We start from the raw sequence: 27755 nt of genomic DNA, 5'->3' as shown, positions 1-27755 counted from the left end.
CATAACAAGTAGGAATTATATGATTTCTACAAGTAACAGAATGCTCAGAAATGATAGGACCCAATAAGTACTTGTGAAATGACTCACTAAATGAATATATTAGGTTGAACTATGTGAAACTGTCATTTTTTAAGGTCACAGCGGCCAAATGTCAGCAATTTCATATGTCCAACAGATACACTACTATTAAGAATCATACTAATATGAAGGAAAGAAATACATACTAAGTTATTTCTAATGCTGTTAATGTTGTATATAACTTCTTTCATTAAACTATAAAACTTGACTTTTCTCTTCTTTGCCTACCAGGAAACGCGAAATTATCCAGAATCATACCCACAACTGCCGAGGGATGAAACAGTGGAAAACCCTCATCTCCAGAAGCACATTCTGGAATTAGCGTCCATTCTGGATGTTCGAAACGTGTTCCTCGAGAGTACCATAGATGACTATTAAAACAAAAACCCTCTTGTTGAAACAATTTTTCATTTGCCACAGATTTTACATGGTGCAGTTTTATAATGTGATGACAGACACATAGTGGTGTTACTTAGTTTTAATTTTTTTAATTTAAGGCCACCATTTTAAAAACAAACAAAAAATTGGTCAAACTTTTAGGGTAACCGTTTTAAAATACAGTCTTTCAAGTCTTTTAAAAAACTCAATTAATCTTGGAATTTTTACTTTTCAGTTTTGAGGTACAGCTGCTTACCTCCAACATTTAACCCTACACACAAACAGTCACTGTTCTCACCCTCAGAAGAGTAAATCATTTATTTTTATATAATGAGGAAAATCCAGCTCTTATACTTGGACCTTAAATGTGTGGATTTAGGAAATATCTCATTGTTCACAAAGATGAAACTAGCCAGCATGGACTATTAAAAATCAAGAACAGAGTCTTTCCATAATATTTCTTTTCATTCCAACTTAGTAGGGTAGTCAAATGTATGATTCTTTGAAGAATAATCGAGGCAATTTTTGAAATCATTTAATTCATTAAATACTGTCACAATTTCGGAAACTGTATAGGATCGATTTGCATCTTAAATTTTTAATTGGAGTCTTACGATGATAAATATCACTTGGAATGTGTGATCCCTGTGTTATCATGAGCTATGCTGGCATATTTTGTTTTCTTTGTAATCTGAATACTGGAAATGACAAAAAGTATTTCAGTCAGAAAATCAGATTGTTGGTTTCATAATACGATTTTTCCATGAGGAATTCTATTTAAACTCTTAATTCATGATATCAGGTTTAAAGATTATCCAGATTGAAGGCTGTGGCATATAGTACAGAGTTTCTAATCTTTTTGCCTAGTTCACATTTATGAAACTTCAAAGTCAGAGACGTCAGTAATTTTAGTTGGGGGCAACTGAATTGTTTAGCTTAAAATGGAAGTAACTTTTGCATTGACAATTTGGAAATAAGATTTTTAAGAACTCCTTATATTTAATATTTTATATTCATGCACAAGTTTTTTTTATTATTTTAAATAGGACTCAGTATATAATATAAAGATTTTTGTGTTCTTTCTTCTCTGTCATCCCCTTCATAATTTCATATGCATTAGCTATGATGTTTTGGATTTTTTCCCCCTTCTTTTGACTCGACAGCATTCAAGTTCTGAAATCTATGAATCAAAAGCCCTTCTACCTAATTTTCTGCGCAGGCTCACATGCTACCTCTGGCAGTTCCAGGGGACATAAGGTGATTGCTTTTGGTGCCTCTTTCCTGTGTCCTTAGGGAAATTTTACTGTAATATTTTTAGCTTGGTTTTCATTTCAGGCATAGGAAATTATTTGGGTCTAACTTATTCGTATACCTGTTCCAATTTGATGATTTTTTTCATCTGAAATCTTGAAATCATTGTTCTTAGGTTTGGGGGACTTTGTGATATTTCATTAATTTTTTCTCATTATTTTTGTTTGTTCTTTTAAACATTATTTGAGAAAGCTTTAGAAAATTTATCCTGGAGGGAGATTTCCTTTGCCCATTGGGTTGTTTTTCTTTATCAGATAAAGACTGTTTTTCCCATTTTTCAGTACCTTAATAAACTTAATAGCTTTCCTTCCATAACAGTGTTCACCTGGATTGCAGCAATAGACTGACCTCTTGTTTCAATTCCCCTGAAGTTCTGTGCCAGTAACATACCTAACAACACGTACTTTTCTGACTTCTGATGCTTAAAATAGTATTTATCCTCCTGAGCTTTATTCTTACCTGTTTTTAGCAGAAAGAGCACTGATCTGAGAACTAGGAGACCTGAGTTCTTGTCCTGGCTTTCTTGGTAACTAGCTTTATGCCCTTTGACAACTGTCTTCATGTTTCTGTTTTATAGTATTCTCATCTATAAAACAAAGGCATTGACCCAAGGTCCTATTCAGTTCTCTGGTTCTGTAATTAAAATTTGGATTCCAAATAATTCATTTCCCTACCCCTGCCACCTGGAAAACTAGTTTCTGTGATTTTAGCATAAACATTTTCTTTTCTAAGTCATATTTAACTTTTCTTTATTCACGAAAGTATTTGGGTCTCAGTTAATGTAAAAACTAATCTCTTGAAGAAATTAGAGCTTTTGCAATTAGAAACATGTTTGTCCAAGAACAAGGGGTCTTAGAAATCACAAGTTTAGATGATGACATTGTTTCTTGAGTTGATAGTAATTTCCTATTGGTAGTTAAAAATCTAAAGTGAGCCAAAGTGATCTTGAATCTTCAAGAGAGGAAAACTGTGCTAGAAAATTCTAAACCATTGTTTCATTCATGCCTTCAAAAGAACATGGTACTGAACAACAGCTAGACTCCAGATTTTGGTCTAGGCATTGGGAAAGCAAACAAATTAGGTTCAAAATTCCTTGTCTTCATGAAGCTTACATTTTAGGAGGAGAAGCCAGGCAATAAACATAATAAGTAAGTAAATTTATATTAGACAGTTATAAGTAGTATGAGGAAAATTTGAGCATGGTAAGGGAAACGATTCAATTGTTTCTGGACGAACAGTGTCTGAGTGATCAGGGTAGGCCTTATTGAGATTACATTTGTGCAAACACTTCATGGTTTTTTTTTTTTACACTTTTTATTGTGAAAACTTTAGGCAAACATAGAATTTAGCAAATTGTTTTATACCCATCACCCAGCTTCTACATTTTAAGACATTACTTTAATCAAGGAAAAAGAAATATAAAAGGACAATCACCTATAGACGATGGCAAATAATCTCTTTTTCAATGCATACTGTTCCCCTTTATAAATATAAAAATATTAAGCCCTTTATTTATTTAATTTTAGAATTCATAGAAACATTGGAACTAAGAACAAAGCAAAGCAATGGGAAAAAGCACTTCTTTGTTTTCAAATTGCACAAACTCCCCCTGGAGATTCTGATAGTCTCTCACCTCCCTTAAGAATCACTGCAAACGAAATAAAGCGTAAGATTGCGAGAAGTACTTACATACAAAACAATGTTAAGCACAACGGAATTATTTTCTCTTTCATTAATTATGTATTTCTGAAGTTGGTAAAGCAACTATTTTCTCTCTTTCTCAGAAGAGAAATCTGAGACCCCAAAAAACTATAGGTTTATTCATAGTGGCAGAGCTAGAGCTGAAACTCAAATCTCCTAACCTCAGCCCAGTCTTACTAGTAGCTCAGGTTGATTTCTATAATGAACAAGAAAAGAATAATTAGAGATTTATATTTTGGCACAAAAGGTTATGGTATTTTAAAATTATATCAAATATGAAACCAGGAAATCAGTCATCCCTCGCAAATTTTTATTAATTATAAGAAATTCCCAAGCCAAACAATTTAGTCTTGATTCTAGCCAGGATATATTTTTTGTATGTGTGTGTGTGTGTTTTCCTCCTAGGAAGTGGTGCTCTCAAAACCTCTCAAAGCACATAGAATTTATTGTACCCTTTATATTTTTACCAAGTTGAAATGTTTTGAGATTATAGAAGCAAAGTGCAATCTAGTCGTGGCTGAAATTTTCCTGATACAGGATCTGGGTTTTCTTTTTTTCCTTACTTGTGGCTACTGCCCCTTATTTTCTTCTTGTAATAGAATTCTCTGAAACAGATTAGGTGGTAATTGTACTGAGTTTCATTGAGGAAAAAGCATCCAATCTGATTCATATAGCAATTGTGGGGTTTTCTTTAGCTTTCTTCTCCAACTTGAATCTCTGACCAGTATGACTTCGTAACTTTGTCTCTTAGAAGGGATTTGGACTCAGTTGAAAAATCTTGTAGTAATCCACGGGGACGTGTAATCAGCCTGATATATGCAGAACATTCCGGACTGGAAATAGAGTAAGGTGCCAAGGTGTGTAGACTTGGCTAGTGCCAGTGATTCAGAACCACCTCCCTACCCTAAGTGAGTAAAAAGATTTGATACGAATATGAATGGTATGAATCTCCTGGTGATATTTTGGGTGTGTATGTTGCTGTGTGTGTTTGGAGAGTATAAAGGGTATTTACATTGAGGGCTCTTTTGTTGACCTTATTTATTTGAAAATCCTATTTTATTTGTAATCGCATGTGTATATTTTTGTGATGCTAAATGCAATCTCTGTGTATACTTTTTTGTATATATGTACATATTTGTAAATATATTGGTATGCAGTGATACAGTATGTGTATATTATATACCCATACCCATTGTGGGCTGAATTTATTTAAGTTCTGTGAGGACATCATAGTGGCATTGTTCATGCTGCTGTAATTAGGTTGTGGCTGTATCTCATTCACGAGCCTCTATTTTGAGGGGCTTGTGTTTGGGTAAAATTGGCTAATTTGGAGTTGGAATTAGGATATGAAAACCTTAAAAGAAAGCAGGATATTCTTAGCTTTAAATCATTTGCCAATTTCCATTTAAACTGATGACAAATTAGTGATATAAACCTGAAAAACCTTAGTGTGTGAAATGGAGACACCAGCAGGTTCTTAAGCTATATTAGTCCTTTATTTTCTTGACCCATAGTTGAGTATTATTACTGAGTAGTATTTATATTAAGAATTAAGGGGCTGTGGAAAAATGACTTTGATCACATTTCAAGATAGGAAACTGTCCTTTAAATTGAGAGATTTGTTTTATAGTTGCCATGCCCATACCTGATGCTAAATTTTAATTTTGGAACAGTTTTTTCACCAATGTGTCTCATTTTATATCTGTCTCTGTGAGGCAGAGAAAGGGGCATTATTAGCAAGGGGAAAGCTTTACCTCGGTGGGGTGGGATTTAATAAGGAACAGGAGAGTATTAATCTGTATATTTGCAGCAGCTGTGATTAATTTAGTCCTGTCTTGGCATTTCCTACTCTAGATTTTTCTTATCGGAGTTGCATATCAGAGATGAGTAGGCTCATCTGAGGAAATGCTTGCAGTGAATAAAATGCCTCCAGTCGTATTTCTTTGTCTCTATGAGACCACTTGTGTTCTGCAAATTGATGATATATTCACACATGAAATAGGAGTCTTAATATTAGATGCATGGCGTGCTATAAAATCCGGGCCTCCAAACCGCTACCAAGGATGATGGGGGTGGGGGGGGCGGGGGGATATCCTCTTAGACGATAGTAAATATGTGCAGTGCCAACATGTGAACCTATGGAATATCATAGAGCATCGATTCTCAGTTACTCCTGTCTTCACCTGGCATGTATATTTGCATGGAAGAGTGTGGGAGATGTTTAATACACACTTGAATACATTCACCGCAAAAATTAAGTAGAGGTTATTTTTGCATGATAAAATATAACTGCAAAACAACTGTTTGCTCCATTATTTTTCAGAGACTGAATCTGTTTGATATAATATTAAATTTTCTTAAATAGAGAAGTTAGTTTTACCACCCAACAAATGTCACATTTGCCTCTTCACTATATTTTGTAATAAAAATCCCAACTATTCATAACACTTCTCAATTACAGTATTAAATTTAAGATAAAGTTATAATTGCCTTTTTCTTGAGTAAATCTTAAAATTTGGTAATGTGCTATTTCTGAAAAGTCAGTGAAAATGTCCATAGTGTCTAACATTCTGTTGTTTTAGTAACCAAATCATATATTGCAGTTGGGAGTAGCAGAGCAGATGTTATGCTATTTAAAATTCACAGAACTGACTCAGGCGCAGTATGGACATTAATTTGAGGAAAGGAGCCGCAACAAAAAGTGCAGTAGATGAGATTGACATTGTGACTATGACCTCTGTCTTTAACAGTCGTAAAGCCAGTTACTTGGCAGTTAAATAAGGTAAGAATTCTTAGGAAGCCAAGCCCTTTCCCCCATTCTGGGCTCTTAGACCTTGATATGCTATTCCTATTCATGCTGAACCTCCCAGTGTTTCCTGGATAACGTGACCACTTTGCCTTTAAAAAAAAGGCAATTCATCTTCCTCAAACTAAAATTTCAAAACACTCTATTACACTGTGTTCCAGCTTCACTGAGTTTTTGAGCAGACTAATTAAGCATGCCTTGTGTTTAGGGAAAAATAATTGATGTGTGAATGGAATCAATCACCTATCAAAGGGAAGGGTGTCAGGATAACGTAGGGGGACATACCCTTAAGTTGAGTAAAGATACATGCATTAAATTAAACTAATTTGTTGGTGCCATAGAAATATAAGTCTGTAAATATGAAATGTTTTCTTAAGCTAAAATTGGTATTTTTCACTTATTAGGTTGGTGTAGCTTTTGAGAATTCCATTTCTGTATAACATTGTTATTAATCACTGAAACCCCATTTCTTAATTTTAAAATATTTTTGTTAATTTCTTTTGTGTTTTCTTTAAAAGTTATTACTTCTCAAACTACTGTCAGCAGTGTGATTTTTTAAAAACATTATTCAAACAGTTAGATTCAGAGTTTTTTAATAGTTTGAAGTATATCTTATTAATTCTGCACTCCAGATTCACTTAAGCCTGAAATTGATCGTAAAACATACTACATATTAGGAATATTTTCCTAGACAATCATCTTTTTGGGCATAGTATTGTTTATTGAGATACTGGTAATTTCAGGGTTCAGACTTTTACTTTTCTGATAGGCTTATGGAATGAAAGTTAATAGAGTAGAGTGATTTTATCACTTTCAGAATGAGATCAGGAATTATAGCTAGCCTTCCTACAGGTCTGCAGTAAACAGTATTTAAATTTTTTTTATCACTAGCATTCTTTTCTGAAGCTGTTGTGAATGTACACTTGTCTGTGATGAAGATTAAGGTTTGTGAACATTAAAAATTTGTTTTCTCAAACATCAAATCAGTATGATCAACTACTATAAAATGTGAAATGATATTATGATAATCCCAAAGTAAATACTTCCAAACCATAGAAAAATAACCACTGCATTTAAAAATTTTTTATTCCTGCCCTCCCTTTGCATGTCATGACTTCCTCCTAAATTATGTGTTGTGATGTATTAAAGATCTGCAGGAAAAAAATTACTTAGAATGTTTAGGGCAATAAGAATTTTTATTATTTCCTGAAGAATGAGAGTGTGTGTGTGTGTGTGTGTGTGTGTGTGTGTGTGTGTGTTTTAGCTCTTAGTATCTTATTAAAAATAAATTTAACGGTTCAGTAAAATATTTGAGGACTTTGTAGCTTTTTCTAGTTCTCTGGATATATTCCTTTTGCCACATAGACCATATGGCTAGTTCTCCAATGATTTTTTTGTTTGTTTTTAATAAACCTTGCTGTTTAACAATCAGAGAGTCTTATATTTTGGACACTTCTCCCAGTTGAGGTAGACAGGACTTAGGCAGATACAATGCCCTAACATTTTCACAGTAGAGCTTACAAGTAAAGGAAATTATCCAAATAGGTTATCTTCATGTGTAGCACCAGTACAAATAGTGGTTTTATTAATCATTGAATCAGATGAAGCAGTTATAAATCATTTCTTACTTTAAAGATTATTGTCATTTCAGTCCACATTGTTATTTTCTCTGATCAGTTTCCATTGTCAAGTTGAATATATCCTTTTTCTTTATTCAGATCATCACTAAAAGTTAAGCTAATCAAATAGGAGTTAAAATAAGTTGTGTTTGATCTTTTTCCCTGAAAATAATGGTGAACCTACTATCTAGCTTATGGATATCAGGCATAAATGCCCTTGTTTCAATCATAGCAGAAATTACATTTGGAGAATACAATTACTTGATTTTGTGGTAGTGTGAAATACTTTTTAAAAATTGTGCTTGTCTGTAACTGAAATGTTATAGAATTGTAACACTATAGGGATTATAGAGTTCTATCTATTAGCTCTCCTCAAGAGATTGAAGCACAATAATTTTCATGTAACAGTTCTTATCCAAGTGCTGCTAATCTGTGTGCAAATAACGAAGCTATTCGGTTGCCTATCTAGCTATTGATAAATCACTGTAATCCTTGAGACATAGTCTTGTTGCTCATTTGTATTAAATTTTTAGTATCGTGGGTTAATATTTTAGATCAAAATTCATCAACTCAGCTCTGTGAGACAGCAAACCATTTGGATTCATTAGTTTTATATGTTACCAGTAGAATAAATTTTGAAGGGGCTGTTTACTACCAATGACTAAGGGGGAAAATTATATCGTCAATTATCATCTGACTTGAGCATTTGTGGTATTGTGAAAGTCTTATTTGTTGTGTTTCTGAATTGCTTAAGCCATACATACATACTCCTAAAGATGTTTTCCTGTTGTGTTCCTTTTCAGTAGCCTTTTACTGCTGTGTCTGTTATGATTAGTATTTCATAGATTTTAGAAACTGAGAAGTTACTGAAACATGTTATTTCCTTGAGTTCATCACTTTTGACTCTTGTATGATATGTGATTTGTCATAAAGGATAGCAAGCCTTTCACTAACTACTTCACTAAATGAATTTCAGAGTAAACACTGTGATTCTGCAGAGTGGATTCAGTAGGCCCTTGCCTTTCCAATGTTTTCTTCTGTTACAGTGCCTGCCACCTTAAGGGCACTTAAACGCTAGAGGATGGAAAGTTAAACATTGTTGTTTTGATGTTTATTGAAAAATAAGATTACAGAATATTTGATTTTTGTTGTCAGTGTATTGAAAACATTTTTGCATTGATAAATGTTCTTTAGGAATGTGACTACATTCATCAGGTGTGAACTCTTGTAAATCAATTTTGTATCTTGAATCCACGTGTATATTAAGTGTATCATCAATATAAAAATAAACATTATTTGCTTAAAATTTTTGGTACTTCTTCAGGATTGTTAACAACATACGTGCTAAACTATTAGGGTTTGCTTCTTTCAGGTAACACCTCAGACACTTCAGACTGTCGAAGTCCGTAGGTTCAATGTTTAATCTTCTACTTGATAAGTTTTTCTTTGGAGTCCTAGTCTTGGTTTGTTCCACCGCCCTGCTTGCGGTGGTCAAAACTGAGACACGCGGAGGGAAGATTGGGAGGTGGAGGGTGGAAGCTGCTGACTTTCCGGCTGGTTTTGGGTCTTGGTCAAGAACAAGAGCGACTTAAGTGTAGAATGTCTGTCTTGGTTGGCACTGAGGAGTCCAGAGACCCGACGTAGGCTACCAATTTGCAGGGTAACTTTGAACGAGGCAGTTTTGCCTCTCTGGACTTTGCTCAACTGTCGAAAGTTGGAGGCCCATTAGCAGATCCGAAATGAACGGAGTGGGCTGCCACCAGCTTGTTTATTAGTGAAATGCAGTATATCGAAGTGCATTATATACGGGCCTGATTCTGGAAGCGCTTGTATCAATGGTACATTATGTGTGTCCTGGGTTGCGATATAAATCGTATAACTTGCAGTAGGTCATAGGCACAAAAGTTACAACACTCAGTCACCAGGCGCGAAGACCGAGTTCTAGTTTCTGGAGCCACAGGCTTGCAGGGATTACTACAAAGTGACAAGAGGGCCGTGTACGGTGCAGTGGGATTGGGATGCGGAGAGCGGAACGGAAACTCCCAGTCGGCTGAGCGCAGTCACGGCTTCGGGGTTTCTAAACCTCACAGCACACGCTGGCCCCACGGCACCAATTGGGGGATTCCCCTTCTGCCAGCAGGCTCCTCCCACTCCCCCCGCTCCGCACCGCCCCCTTAAAACAACAACAACAACAACAAGAAAGGCTTTGGCCACCCAGTCATCGTCCACATGTCGGTCCTCTGGCTGACGTGGCAGGCCGGCCTCAAGGAGCGCCCGGCCTCGCGCCCGCGCCCTCCAGCGGCTCCGTCCCAACCGCCGCCCCAAAGATCTGGAAGTCGTTCGCGGAGACCGCGAGCGGGCGCATGCGCACGGCAGGCCCGCCCCGCACGCAGCCACTTCCGGAGCGCTGGTGGAGGTGCGGTTCCGGGTCGCTGCTTTGCTAGCCGGCCGGCCGTGGGGGCTGGTGACGCGGGCCGGCGTTCGCGAGAGGTCCCGGAGGCGGGGCTCTGCCGGCTGCCCAGAGAGCGGCAGGTGCGCGGGCGGGGGCTGGAAATACCAGCAGACCCCTCATTTTCCCGGTGGCCCCGGTCTGCCCCCAGAGCGGCCCGGACGGGGGTGCCCAAGACCCAAGGCGGGGGGCGGTGCCAGGGTTCTGAAAGGGCGGGGGTGGGGGCACAGGGGCTGCCGGGCCTGGGAGTCTGGAACCCATAAGTTTCAGGATTCCCCCCTGAGCGACCTTGGACAAGTCACTCCTCTCTGGGTCTCAGTTTCCTTGCTGTCAAATGGGAGAGACGTTTGGGTCCCTCTTTTCTCTGACAGTCCAAACGCAGGTTCTCGAAGGAGCCTGAATGAGTGGGATCCAGACTCCCTTAGCAAGTTACCTGCCTGTCTCCCTGGGCGTTAGGCAGCTGTCTTTTACCCAATTTAGCCATTCTTTTTCTCAGCGACGTTCTTAGTGTAAGTCAAGTCTCTGTGACTGGACGGCCCCCGGTGTGGCCAGGTAAACAATGTGTGACTGCCAGAATCAACTGAGAAATAAATACCCTGGGAAACCTTAATTTCTTTCATTCAAGTTGGTTTTGCTTAGGGCTCCCAAGGTGAAGTGAATTTAGGCACCAGTGAGAGATTCTATTCTTTGTGCCTGTTAGTGCAGGTCTTGGAAAGATCACAAATGCAAAGGAGACCAGGGTGAAGGAAGGTCGCCCACTGAGGATTGTTGCAGTGACAGATTCTCCCCTCTGTCCCCTGGTTAATCCTCCCTGTCTCCTCTTCCATTTCCCCCCCAACATTTTAGCCTTACACTTGAAATACCCAACGCGTTTTATCTTTGTTTTCATGCAGGACAGAATGCTTTGACCTCCAAGCTGTTTTAAATCTGGCAGATAAGCCAGGTGAGTAGGTGGTTTACAGACATTGAAGAGTTGTACAGACTTAAATGGATAATCTGAAGTGCTCAGAAGTCATTTGTAGACCTTAGAGCAGAGCTTAGGTATCCTCCACAAAACATGGATATAAGTCAAGGTTGGAACCGGAATATTAGTGTTTCATACCACACCGGGAGGAAAAAACATTTGAATCTCGTGTAAAACATTCTTAAGAAGAAACCGATTTCAGGTCATTTTTTTAAATGTTTATTTATTTTTGAGAGAGAGAGAAAGCAGAGAGTGTGCAGGGGCAGGGAGGGGCAGAGAGAGAGGGGGACACAGAATCTGAAGCAGGCTCCAGGCTCTGAGCTGTCAGCACAGAGCCTGACACGGGGCTCAAACTCACAAACCGTGAGATCATGCCCTGAGCCGAAGTCGGACGTTCAACCGACTGAGCCACCCAGGCGCCCCTGATTTCAGGTCATTTTAATCACCCTTAAAGAGAACCATGCAGCATTTCCAGGAAATGTGTAAAGGTATCTGGTGCTTTATAGTATAGTTGTCTGGCTTGCGGGGTTTTTTTTCTAGGTTGTCGGCTTTTTCTAGTGAACAGCTGATTGCAAACCATCTTAGAACATTAGAATGTTACACCTTTATCCCCATATTGAGTTACATATTTCTGTCGTCATCTTAAAAAAAAAAAAAGTAAACTGTAGTTAAACTTAATATTGGGGGAAGGATTCCAAGCCATGATGTGATGTTAATGTGTACTCTGGGAAATTTTACTAAAGTGTGTTATATGCCATAGCCAACGTGGTGTAATAAAGAAAGAGTAAGGACTTGTGAGTCAGAGTCCTCGGTTCAAATACCAGCCCTTCCACTTAACCACACACTCTTTGGCAGATTACCTCATCTTCTCAAGACTGGATTTCCTTACCTGTTTATGCATATGAAGTACCCAAGTGCTTTTTCAATGTTTAGCAATTGGGTTCTGTTAAATGTACATGTAAAATTAGGAAACTTAATTTTGAAACCTGAAGCTTAACATAGCAAGTCAGTTGTGAAACCTCTCCTGTGTTTGACTTAGATCTCTCCTTCATCTGATTTCTAGATACTGTGTTCTGTAAGCCGTTGGCCCACATTTAAGTGGGAATGCAGCTATCTCGGATGTCTGGAACTTTTTAGGCACCAGTCTCTGAAGTCCTGGTTGCTGGCCTAAGGACTAGACTACTGTGGTGGTTTCAAAAGCTGGTCATCAGTGCAGGATAGCCACACAGCAAAAATGTTTGCAAAGCTAAAGAAGAAAATAGCAGAAGAGACTGCTGTGGCCCAGAGGCCAGGAGGTGCTACTCGGATCCCACGGTCAGTGAGCAAGGAATCGGTTGCCTCTATGGGAGCCGACTCAGGAGATGACTTTGTAAGTATCTTCTCTAGTTTCTAATATTTGGCACAGTCTTGATACATTTTTAAATAATTCAGAGAATCCTAAGGACACCTGGATGTTCTTTTAAATATTTTTTTTAAATTGCAAGATTTTGTATGGTTTATATCTGATTCTTCTTACTCTAAGGTGCTTTCTGTTTCTTTTTTCCGAATTTTTTCAAGTCCCTTTTTGTATTCTCTACAATGTCCTCTTATACTCTTTTTATACCTTGTGCATCTTGTTTTATATTTTATTTCTCAAAAAGACTTGGCTTATTGTCACCGCAGACATATCCTTTAAGTCATTGTTGCTTAACGTGGTTTGTGAGTTACAGTGTGGAGTTAGCCAGAGTGCACTATTTTATGGGGAAAGTTGATGAAAAGATGACACCGATGACTGCAGTATGTCCCTTATTTGTAAAGTGTCTTTGTTTTTGGAAAGATTTCAAAAAAATGAAGATGCTCTTGTGTTAGGTAGATGTCAAGCCTTAGGACTGGAAGTGTGTTTTTGGCATATGATAGGATCCTCTTTAAGTCAGATAACTTCTTTAAAAATTATTTATAATGCTTGACATATATGTAAAAGAATGTATGTAATATAAATGTAAAGTATAAAACATAAAAATAAAATGAATGCTTGTTAAGTTGCCACCTATCCAAAGAAATAGAACATTATGGGTACTGTTGAAGCCACTTGTATGCTCCTTCCCAGTTCCCTTTCTTCCTTCCTGCCCTCCAAATAACCCCATCCTAAATTTTGTATATATCATTCTCTTGACTTTTAAAATGTCCTCCAGGATATGTACATATTTATATTTTTTATATGTACATATTTATAAATAGTTTGTTTAATGTTGCATATTTGTGAACTTTATAAAACTGGTATGCCTTAGTCTTCTTGAACTTACTTTTTTTTTTTTTTTAAATTCACCTTGTTTCCAGTGAAGCTGTGTTCCATGAAGCTGTGATTCATTTGTTTGAGACTCAGCATTTGACAAGGCCACAATTTATCTCTGTGTTTTCCTGATTATAGACACTTGAGTTGTTTCCATGGTCATATGAGTCTTCTTTCTCCTTTCTTATACGACCTGTCCTGGCTCAGGTTATTGGGATGGAACAATAAGATTACCATATCTAAATTATTGGCTGCTATATTTACCAGGAAATATAATGCACATTTGATCCCCAGGCTGAAGGATATAGTTCCAATGCTGAGTTCTGTGGCAGAAGTACCTGCTTTACCTTCATGGTAACATGCTAAACGAAGTCTTTCATCTTGAAGGTATACCAGTTATAGATATTGGTCTGAATTCAGGAAATACTTTCCTTTGAGACTTCTAAATAATCTATTTGAAATTAGTGTGTATACATTTTTTAATTTTTTTTTTTTTGAGAGAGAACATACAAGTTGGGGAGGGGCAGAGAAAGGGGGACAGAGGATCTGAAGTGGGCTCTGTGCTGACAGCAGAGAGTCTGATGTGAGACTTGAACTCCGGAACCATGAGATCATGACCTGAGCTGGAGTCAGATGCTTAACTAAGTAAGCCACCCAGGAGTCCTGACTGTGTGTGCATTTTGATCTTCACTCCCTATCTCCAGGCCTGTGTATCCCACTGCATACATTTCTCCAACGAGATGTTTTTCCTCTAGTGTCTCAAGTTCTTTTTTTTTTTAAAGAGAGAGAGTGTACACAAGTGGGGAAGGGGCAGAGGGAGAAAGAGAGAATCTCAAGCAGGCTCCACGGTCAGTGAGGCGCTCAATGCCATACTTGGTCGCACAACCCTGGGATCATGACCGGGATCAAAATCAAGAATTGGACACTGAACCGACTGAGCCATCCAGGTGCCCCTAGTGTCTCAAACTCTAAAAAAAATTTGTTTAATGTTTACTTCTTTTTTTGAGAGAGATAGACACAATGTGAACAGGGGAGGGACAGAGAGAGTGACACAGAATCTGAAGCAGGCTCCAGGCCGACATGGAGCTAGAACTCTAGAACCACGATATCATGACCTGAGCCAAAGTCAGTGGCTTAACCAACTGAGCCACCCAAGCGCCCCCTAGTGTCTCAAATTCTAAAACGAACCAAATCAAATTCGTTAACTCCATCTCCAGGTGTGCACTTCCATCCCCCAAGTCACCAGTATGAAATTTTGGAAGCATTTTAGACTCTTCCCTCCATTTCTTGGCGTCCAGTCAACAAATATTGTGGCTTCCGTCTTCTAAATGTCTCAAACTTTCTCTCTTTACTCCATTGCTAATAGTACATTTACTTCCATTTTATTTCAAGCTGTCTTTCTTTCTTGGAAAAATGTGGTAGCTTATCTGGGCTCTTTGCCTCCAATAACTCCCCAATGCAAATGTGTTCATGTCTCTCCATTGCTTGTGTGTTCATGTCTGTCCAGCTCCTCAGTGGTTTCCCCATCACCTTCACGATGAAGTGCAAACTCATAGTGCAGTAGTAAACTTTCATGGTCTTGGCACAGCTTACCTGTCCACCATCCATGTTGAAATGACTGCATTTCTGGAATGGACAACATTCCTTCATGCCTACAGATTTCTGCACTTGCTCTTTCCTCTCTCTGGAATGTCTCTTGTCTCTTCCTTTCACTCTTGAGTTCCTCTGACAGACTTGTGCATCTTTCAAAACTTTGCTTACATGTTACTTCCAGGAAGCCCCCTTGACCCAGCCTGCCCTTATCACCCCCTCTACCCTTTATCCCTCCTAGCTGAGTTTAGTCCCTTGTCTCCTACTTACCTCTGTAATAGCACCTATTGCATTGTTGGTGATTTGCTTGTCTCTCAGTAAATTGGGAGCCTTATGAAGGGCGGTAGAGAGAAGCAGTTAGAAACTCAGGTCAGGGGGTGCCTGGGTGACTCAGTCAGTTAAGTGTCTTGATCTCAGCTCTGGTCTTGATCTCAGGGTCGTGAGTTCAGACCCCATGTTGGGCTTTACACTGGACACGAAGCCTACTTTAAAAAAAAAAAAAGGTCAGCTTAAGGAGTTAGACCTGGATTTGATTCCCAGCTGCATCGTTATTATGTGACTTGAGGCAAGGTCCTATATTTTATTTCTTTGTCTTAGTTTCACATCTTAGAAACTGTACCTGTCTTGATACCATATGGTTTCACTCTTATGTGGATCCTGAGAAACTTAACAGAAACCCATGGTGGAGGGGAAGGAAAAAAAAAAAAAAAAGAGGTTAGAGTGGGAGAGAGCCAAAGCATAAGAGACTGTTAAAAACTGAGAACAAACTGAGGGTTGATGGGGGGTGGGAGGGAGGGGAGGGTGGGTGATGGGTATTGAGGAGGGCACCTTTTGGGATGAGCACTGGGTGTTGTATGGAAACCAATTTGACAATAAATTTCATATATTAAAAAATAAATAAATAAATAAATTAGTACTTAAAAAAGAAAAAAAAGAAACTGTACCTGTCTTTATTAAAATATATGTGTCGGGGTACCCAAGGTTCACCCCTAGATTCAGTTATTTACTAGGAGGGCTCACAGGGCTCTGCATGGTTTTACTCACTGCTGTCATTTATTATAGTGAAAGGATACAAAGCATAATCAACAAAAGGAAAAGGTGCATGGGGCAAAGTCTGGAGAAAACCATGTGCAAACTTCTAAGAGTCCTCTCCCCGTATAGTTACATAGGACACACTTAATTCCCCCAGCAATGAGTTGTGACAGCACATGTAAAATATTGTCTTTTAGGGAAGCTCATTAGAGACTCAGTGCCCAGGGATTTTATTGGAGGCCCTTCACATAGGCACCCACTGCCAACCATTTACCAAAATTCCAGACTCCCAGAAGGAAAATGGGTGTTCGGCATAAACCATATTTTTTACACAAACACAGTTAGGTACAGTGAGCCATTCTTGTCGGGTGGTGGGAACCCTTTTAAGTGTTAAGTTCCCATAGGCCAGTCCAGGGCCAGCCTTACAAGCAGACCTTGTTAAGGATTGTGATTGCAGGCCTGCAATGTTAGCTCTTACCTGCCTAGTGAATAAAACACTTAGCATAATGCCTGGCTCTTAACAGGCATTTCATAATAGTAGCTGCTTCAGCTGCTGCTGTTTTGGGTAGGGACTCTCTGTCTCACCTCTGTTCCCAATGCTTAGCACAATGCTGGGAATAGGATGTCTCACTAACAGTAATAATCATAATTTCTGCTACTAATAATAGGTGATATGTCTTAAAACTAATTATGTGCCAGTCTCTGTTTCGGGACTTGACAAGTTTTGATTTATTTAACCTTCATCAGAGCTCTGTGAGATTGATCCTGTTTGTGGTCATAGTTTACATACGAGGAAATCAGTGCACAGAGAAAGTGACTAGTTGGCCCAGGTTCTTGTTTAATAAGTGGTGAGGACGGGACTTTAACCCAGGCCTTCCACCTCCAGAGACTGCTATAAACTTTACCAGGTCTCATCAATGTTGGATTGGGCAAGTGTCTAAATATTCTAAATAAATGGATATTTAAAGTGAATTTTTCAACCACCTTTAAAGTATAAGATGGGGAAACATGACTAAAGACTAGATGTTAGGTAATATTTTAAATTTTGTTAAGCATGATAATGGTACTGTGGTTATAAAGGAAAATGACCTTAAATTTTAGAAATGTTTTTCAAAGTATTTAGGATGAAATGTCATGTCTTATTTATAGTACCTCAGTAAAATAAAACTTAATGAAGGAAATATGGGGAAATTTTAGCAATTATTAAAGTAGGTGGAGAACATTCATGAAACCATTTTCCCTAGTCTTCTGTATTTTTAAAAATAAAAATTTTTACAATTGAAAGAAAAAAGTTACTTATTAGCAACAGTAAGCAGTATTCAAAGTAATAGGAATATTCACATATTTTAAAATAGATTGTTGGGGAAAATTGATGTCTCATTAATATATTGATTCTTGAATCCATATTACCGACTAAAGTTCTTGATGCATTTTAGGTAAAGATACTGAAACTTTTTCTTTTTTAAAAATTTTTTTTTTTAACGTTTATTTATTTTTGAGACAGAGAGAGAGCATGAACAGGGGAGGGGCAGAGAGAGAGAGGGAGACACAGAATCCGAAACAGGCTCCAGGCTCTGAGCTGTCAGCACAGAGCCCGACACAGGGCTCGAACTCACGGACTGTGAGATCATGACCTGAGCCGAAGTCGGCCGCTTAACGGACTGAGCCATCCAGGCGCCCCTATACTGAAACTTTTTCAACGTCTGTGATCAGTTCTTTACCAGTCTTTGCTCCCTTGCTAAAGAACCTTCTCCATTTTATCCCAGGACTTTACCTTGGAAAAAATAAAGTGATTTTCTTTTTTATCACTGAAAATATATTCTTTGTATTTTATGTACTTGGTGTGATATGATCACAATGGATTTGTTTATCACTGCTTATCGCAGTACCGCATACACACACACAAACATAATCTATCTGTTTAGCATCTTCTATCTCCTTCTAGTGTTGCTTCTACTTTACAAGTAGATAGACTAGGGCCCAGGTACGTTAAGAGGCTCTTCAATGATCACGGTCAAAGTATAACCAAACCTAACATAAGACGTACTGCTTTCTGGTTCAGTACTGGGGTCTCACACTGCAGAAAACCCAAGGATGAATATGACCTCTTCTTGTGTCAATTTCAACAGGCTTCCGATGGAAGCAGCTCCAGAGAAGATCTTTCATCTCAGCTTTTGAGAAGAAATGAACAGATACGGAAGTTGGAAGCCAGACTTTCTGGTATGTCAAAGAACTCATAAAAAGCAAGCAAAGAAAACTTGCCTTGGTTAACTCTCTCTTTTTATAAAATAGCCATGTAGTATAACCTTATAGTTATGTTGACATATTTTGATATATTTCTTAGTCACATTGGAGCAATTTGTACCCTTTTTGTTCCCTCCTTTTATTAGCGTACCGAATAGTGTAAATTCAAAACTGAGTTTTAAAGTTAAAAAAAAAAACAAACCCAACAACTTAGGTTTTTCTGCTCCTGAGGTTTCTAGCCATGGATATCAAAGGTGTTAAAAGTGTATATAGACTAGCTATGACCATCTTTTACCCGTTAGCATAGCCTACTTTCAGATGGAGAGGGGTAGGGAATAGTATTTATAGGGAATGGCCAATAGGTGGATTCTTCAGCACCAAAGAAGGTTTGGTGCTATGTGGTCACTTGCTACATATCACCTGTGTAAATGTCATTCTGGGTCTTTAGGCCACTTTTCAATGATATTCAACACCTGTATAGAAGCTGTAACTCTCATTATGTCTTTTGTGTGCAGTTTACAGTTACCACAACTTCCGTCATATCCTTGCCTGACAGGGCATGTTTGTGACAGAGTTGTGAGTTCTTATTTTGGTTTCTGCCAGTGGATACATTTTGAAAGTTTCATCCTGTGAAGTGGTCAATGGCTTCTGTGTTTCTTTTTGTCCCTTGGCCTTACCCACATTTTTTTGGAGTGAAAGCAGTAGACTACAGAATTCGCCAAATTGTATGTGAAGTATTTGTGTGTGTGAGTTACCAAAGGTCCGTAGCACAGCTCCCAGCTCCCAGCTGATCCATTATCTCATTTTGTCCTCACTGTAGCCTTATGAGGCTGAACGAGGTTAAGGTCACACAAGTAATAGTAGGTGGTAGAGCTGAGATCCAAACCCAGATTTGCTTGCTAGAGTCCATGCTCTTAACTACAGTCTTCCTTAAATTCAGTTGTGACTATCCTGTTGCGCCTGCCTGTAAGTAGTATCAGTAACAGAGGTGAAATAACATCACATTTGCTTAATGTTGGGGAGAAAGCTGTAAAATACCATGTGCCTTCCCTAATATAGAAGGAAGAATGGTTTAGGCTTGACTTAAGTTAGAGGAGGGACAGGGAAGAGAACGGACACTTAGCCCAGTTATGTCCCGAGTATTTTCCTCCGGGTTAAGTATGAATAACAACGACAACAACATAGCAGCTACCTTTTATTGAACACTGTGTATCAAGTGGTTCTGGCATGGAAAAATACCTAGTTTGTTATCTAATTAAGACATCTAAAACACTTTGTTTATTAAGTGCATTTGAAGCAGGCACAATTAATATCATTTGATAAGTAAAGAAACTAATATTTAAGATCAATAATTTGCTTAAGGTCTCAGCTAAGGACTGACAGAGTTGGGATTTGAACTAAAGCTTGCCTACTTTTCCACTATTCCATACTATCTTCTTTGGCCACCCAGGTAATTAATTCTGACTTTCACCTTTAATATGGCATAGGAAGCTCAGTTTCTGTGTAGAAAAGAAGCTGACTTTTCTAGAGAATTAAGTACTTTCATGGTAAAGACCATACTGTGGTAAGGTGTTTGCTATCGCCCTAACCATTGTTACTCAGTTGTATGGACTGTGAGCTAGTGAGTTCCCTTTGACCTCTCCTATTGCTAATACTGGAAGGGGAAATGAAAACTGAGATTGGAAATTAAATAATGAGCAGAGCATTTCTGATGACCAGTCCAGGCCCAGTTCTTGTTCCCTATCCAGGCTGAACAAATCTGCCTGTTTGTACGCACCATTAACACCGTGGATAGTTTGTACTATACTTGTTTGCCTGTGTTGTTCATTGTTAACGGGAGGCTGTCTGCCTAGCTTTCCTTAACAGCAATGGTTTTCAGGTTGAGAAAATCATCATCATTTTCACTCATTTTTTTGTTTAATTAACTTCCTTTCCTGATGTTTGTCCATTCCTGGTATGTGCGTCACCCTCCTCACCCAAGACTATGCTGAACAGGTCCGAAACTTGCAGAAGATAAAAGAGAAGCTTGAAATTGCGTTAGAAAAACACCAGGATTGTACGTATTTTTTTCCTGCTTTTTTTTCAATCTTCTTAGGGTTTATATTTTTTTTTAAATGAAACAGTAGCATATGGATAAGTTTGTCCTTCGTCATAACTCCAATCTTTGTAAGTGTACTTCTTAATCAGGTTGATATAACATTTGTCTGATATTTATAAACATACAGTTCCTATTTCTGTTACATGATGGGCATGCTTCTTAGGAGAAGGTCATCGTGTGTATCAGCTTGTCTTCATCCAGCGTATTGGCTGCCCTTAGATTTTAGTAAAATAGTGTGCCTGGCCCTTCGGCCTAGATTAGGAGACTGGTTTGAGCTGTAGCTTCATGCTGCTGCATTCAGTAATGGGGGGATATCTTAAGCTGTCATCACTCCTCCAACAATGGTACATATTGTTTAGTCTATCCTAACTTATATGTTCTCCTTTGGATTCAAGCCAAGAAAGATGCGAACAGAAATAGAAAGTTATTTTCTGTTGATGTAATATATACTAAAAAATTTTTAAAGGAAAACAAAGTGGAAGAAGGTTTTCTTCGTTTTGCTAATTTTTATTTTTAATTCTGAGAAAGTGGTAGTAATCATCACTTAACAAAGGCATTATTGTTTTCTGGCAACCTACTCAACTCATGTTCTGTCATTGTGCCATTGAAAAAGTTACCTTTTGGCATCTTCCTAAATGTATATATGTGCTTATTACAAAAACAAAACAATAGAAAGCAAAAAATAATAATAATAATAATAATAATAATAATCCCAGCAACAAAAACAACAACTGTGGTCCAAAAGATTCTGGGAAAGTTGAGATGGATCAGGTTTTTCCCAGTCTCATTATTCACTTACGTGACCTAGATCTTTTTTGTTAGGTGACAGTTGTAATCACTGGGCTATTTGTCATGCCGTTTCTGAAATATTTCCATATCTCAAATAGAGCCTCTTTGTTAACAGCTTCCATGCGGAAATTTCAAGAGCAGAATGAGACATTCCAAGCCAACAGAGCCAAAATGGCAGAAGGACTGGCTTTGGCATTAGCCAGAAAGGACCAGGTATTTTATATGTGACGCCCAAGACTGGTGGAAAGATTTCACTTCGTGACATGATTTCAAAAATCATGAAATAAACCTGGTAGAAAATATTTATAGTCTAGGAGAGAAGTTGTAATCATGAAATGCATCCAGAATGTGAGAATGCATCCAGAATATCATCCTATCATTCTGTGTAGCTTTGTAAAAGGGAGAGGGAAATCATGTGTCCTAATCTGGTGGCATATCCCAAGAAAAGGAAAACGGTCTCTGTCCTCTAAAAACCCTGTCTCAAAGCCTAGTCCCCAAATATGATAAATCGTGGAAAATGCTATCAAGCTAGCCAGCTTCTATGATGTACATAGTTCTTAACAACCTCTCTTCCCCAGTTTCTTCAACCCCAGTGAGCTAGACAGAAAAGAACTCCTGTAATCTTACTAGAACCATTCATTGACAGAGGCTGGAATAAGAAAGGAAAATAGTACTATTACTAACTGTTACAATAATTATGAAGAGTATTTCATTTAGTGGCATTTTAAGATAAACATCAAGATATTATGATAATCTTGATTTATTAAGACAGGGTCAATTTATGATGTTTCACTTAAGAAAATATATAATTCATCTACAGTAGGTGGGTGGTTGGCTTGTTGGTTGGTTTTAAAGTGAGTATCCATCATCTGGGACATTTGCTAGCCAGAAAAAGACCTCATTCCCAATACTTAGTGGATAACTATGGTATGAATGTATATAAATGAAGAAATCACCTAAAATTGGTGGATTCTGGTTGTAGACAGTTGGAATATGGCTTTTTATACAAATGGTTATTTTTACTCCTGTTCTCTGATTTGTGAATAAGGGGCATAATCCTTTTACCTTTAACTTATGCCTTATACCAAACACCATAAAACATACTGGTAAAATCAAGATAAGAAGGAAAATAATGATTAGGGGCTGGTGAAGACTGTCCCCCTCAACTTCAGTAAATTAATTTCTAAACATCAGTTATAGAGTTACCAACTCAGCTGGTCCCAGCTGCCCACTCCCAAGAAATAATAACAATACTCATGGAAAAACACGTAGGAGTAAACTGAAAAGCTGCATCAGAACACCACATTACAGCTTTGTTTGGTGCTCTAAGTAAAAATCTGCAGGCTTATATTTGTGTTCTAGAATTTTTTATCAAATTCATTTTCTTCTCCTTTTAGGACTCTTGGCTTTCTTAATACTAAGCCAACTTTATGGGATTTTTTTTTAATTTGCTGTTTTGGTTGGTTGCTTGCTTGTTTTTCAGGGGGAATTAGGTGGTTTTGCTTTCTGAAAATCTCTGTTACTGATAGTCTTCCCTGGAAACTGTACTTTTTTTGTTGTTTTGTTTTAGGAATGGTCAGAAAAAATGGATCAGCTTGAAAAGGTTAGTTCATCTTTTATTTTTGTCTCATTATGAATGTTGGCTTCTTGGGGCTTAGAAAATGGTTTCTCCAGTACCCAGTGTACAGATTGCTCTACCACCTCTTGGACTCAAGGTCCTGGACAATTAGACACTAACTTGAAAAGCTCATGCGTTCTCCTTTCTGGATGGGCATGCTGGATATCTTTTGTTTTCCCCTCGCAATATCCGCTCCACCCCTCTCTTACCTTTCTCTGTGTACCTGAAGGCTGTTAGAAACTGCATCAGCAGGGCTCCTTTGCCCTCTGGCTTCCGATTGGGTTCTGCCAGTGGGGAACTCCAAAAGACCGACGGGCAGAAGAAGAGTGTGGTCGGAAGGCTTTTATTCCCCCAGCCTTCTCCATGTGGGATCCATCCAGGTTGGTTGCATCCCATGACCAAAGGTCACAGCTTCAGTTGGATATCCCGGGGTCTCTTGGAATCTCCTCATCCCTTTGCCCTTCATGCCCAACTGTTACTAGCGCATTATCTCTTTGGGTTTTCCTATCCCACCCACAGCTTTGAAAAGTCCCTTTATTAAACTCCTCTCAAAATACTCCATTTGCGACTGCCATATGTTTCCGACTGGGGCCCTAACTGGCACTGTGGTAACATTAGGAATTCTTTTTGAAGAGGCAGTGAGAAGGAGGGCATTTTTCAAGGCTCAGCGTTAAGTAGATAAGAGCACTTCTTGACTAAACACAGATGAGGAAAATTGATTACTTTAGCACCATAGCTTGTGTAACACTGTGTAGGTGCTTAACGTAATGTATTCCTGGCTCCCAAACATGAACAGGAAGATGAAGCTTCAAGCCTACAGTTAGAAAAACATTTTAATTTCAAAATCAGCCCCCTCAGCCCAAATTATATGCCGCTACCTAATTCATTTTTTTGTTTTCATTGAATACTCCTAAGTTACTCTTCATGGTAGAAAAATTATTTCTTAGACTGATTGATTCAGTTGCACAATATATTTACTGTTTATTTTATTAAACAGGTGAGTTTTATTGTTGCTACATTCTCGGGAGAAAACACCAAGTTAAACCAGCAATTTCGTGTGTCTGTTCTGTAGAAATCTGATTATCAAGCTATCAGTTAAAAAATGCTTGACCAGAATGCCTGGGTGGCTCAGTCAGTTAAGCTTCCGACTTGGGCTCAGGTCATGATTTCACAGTTCATGGGTTCGAGCCCCGAGTTGGGCTCTGTGCTGACAGCTCAGAGCCTGGAGCCTGCTTCAGATTCTGTCTCCCTCCCTCTACCCCTCCCCCTGTCACACTCTGTCTCTTTCTCAAAAATATATGTTAAAAAAAATCTGAACATGGTATGAATGATAGTTTTCTTAAATATGGAGGTATGGGTTAGGTTCAAGTGTTCTAAACTCCAAAGATTGTAGCAATTAAAATTCTCATTGATTTCTTTTTAAATTATGGTACAGGGAGATACATGTAGGACTGAACTAAATAAAACCTACTTCCGCTCACTGGGGCGAGCCCCTACCCCCGCTACTCCCCCGCCCAAGGAGGGATTGAGAAATATTTTAGACCCAGAAAGAGCAATGAGACATCTATGTAGGTCTTTGAAGCCTGTAATTTTTGGAAATGTTATGTTTAGACTGTTTTGATTTCTTTTCAATCAGGAATTGGAAACTGCAGCGGCAGGGTTTGTCCTTAAGAGAATCTATCTTGGGAAGCTGTTATTTAGTAGATTGTAACCTGCTGACACCAGTCACAGTCATGTCTAACTTTTGTTGATGTCCTAACTGAAATTGCTAACTGATACCAGTTCTACTTAAATGCATCTCATTTTTTCAGAGTATTCAGCCTTACTCTAGTGATTCACACCATTCAGCCAGTTCACTATGTCACTTGAAAATAGATGTGTAACATGGATATCTGTAATTTCTTTTTTTTTTTTTTTTTAATTTTGTTAACTTTTTTTTTTTGAGACAGAGAGAGACAGAGCATGAATGGGGGAGGGTCAGAGAGAGAGGGAGACACAGAATGTGAAACAGGCTCCAGGCTCTGAGCTGTCAGCACACAGCCCGACACGGGGATCGAACTCACGGACCGAGAGATCATGACCTGAACCGAAGTCGGATGCTTAACCGACTGAGCCACCCAGGTGCCCCTCTATAATTCCTGATCAAACTTAAGAACTTTAAAGTGTTAAGTAATGGTTGCTCTTGTTCCCTTTATTCACAGGTGTCATTTAAAACATTTGTTTTTGGGGGGCACCTGGCTGGCTTAGAGCGTGTAACTCTGGATCTCGGGGTCATGAGTTTGAGCCCAATACTGGCTGTAAAGTTTACTTAAAAAAAGAAGAAGAATTTTTTTTTAAAAACATATTTATTTTTAACTTAAATTTGTAGATAAGGCCATTTTGGTCCTATCACTGTAAAGCTTACCATTATCTAAAATTGTCTACTGACAAGAGTTTTTTTTAATGGTGTTTATTTATTAAGGATTTTGCTGGGGGTACTTGGCCGGCTCAGTCGGAGGAGGGTGTGACTATCTCGGAGTCACAAGTTTTAGCTCCATGTTGGGTATAGAGAATACTTAAAATCTTAGGGGGAAAAAAAATCTCCCGAATAAAAATAAAAACATTGTGTAGATTAAAAAAAAAAAATCTGCTTATATAATATGGATTTCTGGTGTCTTAATTGCCTGAGATGATGTCTTCTTCCTCTAAATAGGAGAAAAGGTTTCTGACAGCTCAGTTACAGGAAATGAAGAACCAGAGTTTGAATCTTTTCCAAAGGAGGGATGAAATGGATGAATTAGAGGGGTTCCAGCAGCAGGAACTAAGTAAAGTAAAGCACATGGTACGCATTTTTGTTTTCATAGCTAAATACTGAATAGATGATTAATTACTCTGGTTTTACTAGTCCTCACTCTCTAATGACTGAGAAACATACCCTAGTAGTCTTTGATATTAGTCATATTTGTATGTTTTTCAATTTATTATAATGGGAAGGTTCTGTTTGAAATGTGTTCCCTTTCTCTTTCTTTTTTTACTACTGGGTATTTAAGTCCCCTTATAAGCTCACAAAAATGTTATAAAAGTTTGGCTTGTTGATCCCTATTTTTAAAAATATGTCTTAGTAGTATTTCTTCGTAGTGGCCTAATGAAACTTTATATCTTTGTATCAGCTTTTAAAAAAAGAGGAAAGTCTGGGGAAAATGGAGAAAGAGTTGGAGGTGCGAACCAGAGAACTTACTCACGTCCAAGAAGAGTTGATGACCTCCAATCAGATGTCTTCAGACTTAAGCCAGAAGCTAGAAGAATTGCAGAGACACTACTCAGCGCTGGAAGAACAGAGGTTCTTGCTTGGTCTGTGGGGCCCATGGGAAGCGGTGTTAGTGTAGCTCTGGCTATAGCTCGCCTGCCTTTCCCCACTGTTCATTGCAACACTTTCTGATCTCAGTTCTGGCAAAGGCTTCTGGATTGTCCTTACCAGCCCAGGGCTCAGGACCCTCTACCTCCCCCACCCAAAACCTTTATTCCCCTTCACCTGCCTAAGCTCAGCTTCCAAGCCTACCAAGCAATTAAGTATGTTTTTGTTTCTAAGCTATTGAGTAACCAAAGGCAGACTGGGATTTTTTGCTTAAACCTGGGTGGGATTTTTCTCTTTGGGCTTCTACTTCAGAAAGCGCCAAGGAGTCTTCTCCATTGATAATCTTCACATGGCTAACGTTTGCAGCCCTGACATATAAAGAGCCATCTGTATTTTTCCTGTCAGAAAGTGTCCTTTAGATGAGATTTCCAAATGTGTTTATTGTCTGCTTTCTTTCAATGAAGGGATCATGTGACAGCTTCAAAAACAGGTGCAGAAAATAAGATCGCAGCCCTGGAGCAAAAGGAACAAGAGCTCCAAGTATCCATTCAGCAGCTTTCCATGGATTTGCAGAAGGTAAGTAGAGTTCTAGGACCGGATCCAGGTTGCTAGGATTCATGAATGGGGTAGAAACTAAATCTGTCAGAACTTTCAGTCTCAGGGTGGCTGCTGAAACTTCTATTTCTCATGCTGTCTGCACCGCCCTACTTCCTGGTCTAGCCAGGGTACATTCCCATGTAAGTGGCCACATGGCTGAACAAAGGTTGCTTAACGGAAGAGGTCAGTATTGTACTGGCAGGAATTCTCAAAGCACACGATTTGATCTGCTCCCATTTGTTCTGAAGTACTACCTGGTGGACCTCAAGCATAAGAAGATGCAACCATCATGGCTGATGGGGCCTAATGCAGTTTGTTCAAAATGATAGTCATTACACTTCATTTGTTCATTTGGCCAACATTTATTGCCTTCCTGTTACAGGCGTGTGCTAAGCTTGAGACTATAAAGAAGAAGAATAAAAAATATTATTATTGACTATAGAGTAGTGTTTCTCAGTGGTATGTTTCTTCTCATCAATTTGAATAGAATAATTGTATTATATGATTGTGCCTTGCATTGCAGGACATTTAGCTTTCCGGCCCCTGGGTTCTTAATGCCAGCAGCATCCTTCAGGCATTGACAATCCAGCCCTTCCCATCATATGACAGAACATCCCCTGGCAGGTGGTACCACAGACTCTACCCCCATCCCTTGAGAACTGCTAATCTCAAGTGCAACAAAGACTTAACAGCATCTATTTGTGTAAATAGGAGTCTTAGCATACCTACAGATACCCAAATGGAACCTGAGAGAGGTTATATACTTTGTTCAAGAATTCAAAACTAAGTCACAGTAAGTGACAAAGCTGGATTCTAACCCAAGTCTTACTCCAAAACTCATGCTTGTGCTACTGGACTTTGTTGCCTCACCCAGTAAA

At 38.6% G+C, this 27755-nt stretch overlaps 2 protein-coding genes across 3 annotated transcripts in view; both read left to right on the top strand.

Annotated features, from left to right (window-relative positions):
* The window catches only part of SCAI (suppressor of cancer cell invasion), a 153022-nt gene extending 143838 nt beyond the window's left edge, over window positions 1-9184 (top strand). The window contains exon 18 of the mRNA XM_049628734.1: window positions 310-9184. Within this exon, the coding sequence (XP_049484691.1) occupies window positions 310-456 (147 nt within the window). The 3' untranslated portion in view covers window positions 457-9184. The remainder of the gene's footprint in view (window positions 1-309) is intronic.
* Window positions 9185-10291: 1107 nt separating this feature from the next.
* GOLGA1 (golgin A1) overlaps window positions 10292-27755 on the top strand; it is a 48722-nt gene continuing 31258 nt past the window's right edge. For both annotated transcript variants that reach the window (XR_007457365.1, XM_049628725.1), the window contains exons 1-10: window positions 10292-10425; window positions 11236-11285; window positions 12370-12675; window positions 18327-18417; window positions 20423-20497; window positions 21444-21541; window positions 22899-22931; window positions 25639-25767; window positions 26096-26265; window positions 26745-26856. Coding sequence is in view for 1 of the 2 variants with exons in the window: in XM_049628725.1 (XP_049484682.1) it covers window positions 12541-12675; window positions 18327-18417; window positions 20423-20497; window positions 21444-21541; window positions 22899-22931; window positions 25639-25767; window positions 26096-26265; window positions 26745-26856 (843 nt within the window). In the remaining variant the exon portion in view is untranslated. The remainder of the gene's footprint in view (window positions 10426-11235; window positions 11286-12369; window positions 12676-18326; window positions 18418-20422; window positions 20498-21443; window positions 21542-22898; window positions 22932-25638; window positions 25768-26095; window positions 26266-26744; window positions 26857-27755) is intronic.

The sequence above is a fragment of the Panthera uncia genome, chromosome D4, assembly GCF_023721935.1.
Source record: "Panthera uncia isolate 11264 chromosome D4, Puncia_PCG_1.0, whole genome shotgun sequence".
In the NCBI taxonomy this organism is placed as follows: domain Eukaryota; kingdom Metazoa; phylum Chordata; class Mammalia; order Carnivora; family Felidae; genus Panthera; species Panthera uncia.
The sequence above is the reverse complement of the archived record's forward strand: the minus strand, read 5'-3'. Positions and strand labels throughout refer to the sequence as shown.